Genomic DNA, 3,876 nt, shown 5'->3' with positions numbered 1-3,876 from the left:
AAGTGTGGATTTGAGAGAGTTGTTTAATTAATTACTGGATCATTTATTTGATTTAAAAGCTTACGGCTCACAAGTTTCCCCCCATTTTACTTGACATGATCTCCTTGAGTTGCTCAGAAGGATACTTATTTATTAAAACAGTTTTATTGGCATATAATTGAGGTGACACGATTTTAAATACCAAATTGCCTTTCTCTTTCTACCCCATCACTGCGCACGCATGCACACACACACACACACACACACACAATTAGAAGGGGAGGAATTCAGAGAGCACCCTTCCCCCCTTTCAAGGGGGCTCACCAAACCGCTGCAAGCTCTCAGCCAGGCTCATGAACTTCGTGGGCAGGTCGGTGCCCTAGCCCTCTGAACCTTGTTGGCCTCAGCTGTACAGTGGGGTCAACAGGAGGCCCAGTGCTATTAGCTGTGACCCGACAGGGCAGAGGAGAATCCATTGGGATTTGAAGGGCGTCAAACAGTGAAATGATGAAGGTCCAAGTTAAAAGGAGTGTACCTATCACAAAAATACAAGTCTAAGGCTCGGGGAGGGGTGGAAGGAATGAATTCCTCCCAGCAAGTGGGGTTGAAGCTGAGGCCATCGGACTGCTCAGTAAAGGAGGCGTGGAGAGAAGTCTCCAGGGGCCCTGAACTGAGGTGATTTGAGTAGAGGTGTCAGCCGCATGGAAGCAGTGCCCCCTGCTGGCCAGCTAGAAACACTTCATTGCTAGCTAGACTCCAAGGGTTTGGGGAGAAAGGGCCCCTCAGGGGTTGAAGGAATCCAGAATCGGGAGGGGGAGGCAGGAGGCAAGAGAAATGACCACCTCCCTGCCACTTTCCCCCGGTGCTTCCTCGTTTGGGTCTGTGGGCAGAAGCACTGCATGCCGGGAGTGGACAGATTGACCCTTACCTGCCTTGCCTTGGGAACATCTCTCTCATCTGAAGATCCATCCACCCACCTAGACCTTCTGCCCCTGTGCTCCCCAGAAACCCTGTCTTCATCCCAGGAATACTCACTTCTCCAACCAACCCTGGCTGGCTTCTAGTTTGAGCTCTGGGCATGGGCTTGGATTTGGGGGAACCCCGTTCCAGCTGCCCAGTGGATCCCCTGACTTTAAACTCTGGAACGACAGCGATGGGAGGGAGACTCTGAGCTCCAGGTGATCAGCTTGGTGGCCTTGGCCTTTGAGCGCCACCTTGCCAGCCATGAAGGAGCATGAAGATAGAGACCTAGTGAAACACACATGGTTGTTAAGTGCTGTCCAATTGGTTCCTACCACAGTGACCTAAGGTACCACAGGACGAAATACCACCTGGTCCCGCACCAGCTTCACAATTGATCTCATGTTTGAGTCCACTGTTGTAGGCACTGTTGTCAGTCAATCCATTCTGGCCCCTTACAGCTTTGTTTTAAAGTGGTTGTGAATCATTTGATCTCACTTAAGGAGCCCTGGTGACATCGTGGTTCCAAGTTGGGCTGCTAATCTCCAGATCAACAGCTCAAAACCACCAGCCACTCCTCGGGAGAAAGATGGGGCTCTATACTCTCGTAAAGAATTACAGCCTCAGAAACCCACAGGAGCAGTTCGACCCTGTCCTATAGGGTCCTATGCATTGGCGTTGGTCTTATATAAACGCCCCCCCCCCCAAGGGGCACAACATTTATGATGGCATCCATTCTTCTTGAGCAAAGTTGTTACTTAGTTACAAGGTGACATCAGGGATTGTAGGACTTCCAGATGTGGCTTCTCTCCAGCCAGTCACCTTCCAAATCAATTCACCTTCCTTATTCGTGCTGCCCAGCCTCTAGAGCAGTGGTTCTCAACCTTCCTAATGCCACGACCCTTTCACACAGTTCCTCATGTGGTGGTGACACCCCCAACCATAAAATGCCTTTCATTGCTACTTCATCACTGTCATTTTGCTACAGGTTGAGAACCGCTGCTCTAGAGCAACCCCCTCTACAAGCACCCATTGATTAGACGACAGAATGCTGTCTTGGGAGATGTCACTCAATTGCTTATCCGAGGGACATTGGATTTATTCTGTCCTCCCCGTGTTGTTGTTGCTGCGGGGGTCTCCAGTCAGTTCTCATCCACAGCTGCCACCTGCACCCTCGGCCTCGCAGGCCTCCTGTGCGAGCCCACTGGTGCAGCCACGGTGCGATCCATCTCGTTGAGAGCTCTCCACTCTTCACTGACTTGGCAGGGCAGGAGATCCCTCTCCAGGGGCTGGCCCAGGCGCTGGGCACGGCCAAAGTACCTGAGACCAAGTCTCGCTGACCTCCCTTCTGTGGGCCTTTCTAGCTTTGCTTCTTCCAAGAACAATGCCTCACCCCCAGTAGTCCCGACTCTCTTCTATAGTCTTTGCCAACACCCTCATTCAATGACCAAATCAACTCACCTCCCTTGTTCATGCTACCCAGATTTTGCCAGTCTATGAGGCAATTGAAAATACTATATATATATTCCTTGTAATGTTCTTCAAACCGGAAGCTGAGTCTAGAGGGTGGACTAGATGGAGAGGAAACATTTTTGTTAATAATCCATCCTTTTTGGTGGTGTGTGCTCCACACGGCCCCTACCAGCAAGCAGGCAGGAACAACCTGGCATATTGGGGGGACAGGAAGCTTCCCCACTGAAGTAAAATGGTAAAACCCAAGCCAAACTCCCTGCCATCGAGTCTATGCTGACCTGTAAGACAGGGTAGAACTGGCCCTGTGAGTTTCCGAGACCTTAACTCTTTACGGGGGTAGAAAATGCCATCTGCCTCCCACATAGCTGCTGGCGGTTTTGAACTGCTGACCTTGGAATTAGCAGCCCATCTCAGAACCACTATGCCATCAGGGCTCCACCAGGGTAAAGGGATGCCCGCCTCTAACTGCTGCAGGGAGTTGGGGTCCTCCTCCTTGGCGGTGTGGTCCAAGCTGAAGGTTGGGACTCCATTGCCCTTGGTGATCCATAGCTGTGGGTGGCGCTGCCCACTTCCTTCCTTGGGAGGCAGCATCGAGTGAGGTCCCAGGGCTGTGCCAACAGCTAATGCGCTGGGCTGCTAAGCAGAAGATTGGAGGTTTGGTTTCACCTAGAGGAACCTAAAAAGAAAGGCTTGGCCATGGCACTGACTTCCAAATAGGCAGCCACTAAAACCCCTGTGGAATGCAGTTTTACACAGACACATGTGGGGTTCCCACGAGTCAGAACAGATTCCTCGGCCACTGGTTTGAACATCAGTTACCCAGGAAATAGCACCCACCTGTGGGGGCGCCCACCTGTAACTCCTGGACCAGATCCTAACCCAGGGCCTTCAGCTCCGCAGGTGTGGGAGGAGAGAGACCTGAGAGTGACGGGAACCAGCTGCCACGAGGTGTCCCAGAGCCGCCAGGATGCTTTCAGAACCTGGCCCGGCCACCCAGGAGCAGGAGCAGATGGGCGAGGTCAAGTTGGAGGATGAAGAGCTGGCCAGCCAGCTGGACCCCAAACACCTGGATAGCAGGCTGCGGCCCGAGGTGGCTCACCAACTCTTCCGATGCTTCCAGTACCAGGAGGACATGGGCCCCAGGGCGTCACTGAGCCGGTTGCGTGAGCTCTGCGTCCACTGGCTGCGGCCGGCCCTGCACACCAAGAAGCAGATGCTGGAGCTGCTGGTGCTGGAGCAGTTCCTGAGCGTGCTGCCCCCGCACCTCCTGGGCCGGCTGCAGGGCCAGCCGCTCAGGGACGGGGAGGAGGTGGTGCTGCTGCTGGAGGGAGTCCGGATGGAGCCCGGCAATGTGGGGCCACTGGTAAGCGGGCAGCTGGGGGGACATGGGGTTTCACTGGCCCTTCATCGGTGCCCTATTTCCCCAGGTCAGCATTTTCTCAGTGTAATGACTGCTATCTAATT

General features: G+C 53.5%; 1 protein-coding gene across 1 annotated transcript in view; it reads left to right on the top strand.

Annotated features, from left to right (window-relative positions):
- Positions 1-3,501: 3,501 nt before the first annotated feature.
- The window catches only part of ZSCAN10 (zinc finger and SCAN domain containing 10), a 5,606-nt gene continuing 5,231 nt past the window's right edge, over positions 3,502-3,876 (top strand). The window contains 1 exon segment of the mRNA XM_030884413.1: positions 3,502-3,775. Within this exon segment, the coding sequence (XP_030740273.1) occupies positions 3,523-3,775 (253 nt within the window). The 5' untranslated portion in view covers positions 3,502-3,522.

The sequence above is a fragment of the Echinops telfairi genome, unplaced genomic scaffold (genome assembly GCF_000313985.2).
Source record: "Echinops telfairi isolate 266 unplaced genomic scaffold, ASM31398v2 ScPeMD7_5;HRSCAF=22, whole genome shotgun sequence".
Lineage (NCBI taxonomy): Eukaryota > Metazoa > Chordata > Mammalia > Afrosoricida > Tenrecidae > Echinops > Echinops telfairi.
The sequence above is the reverse complement of the archived record's forward strand: the minus strand, read 5'-3'. Positions and strand labels throughout refer to the sequence as shown.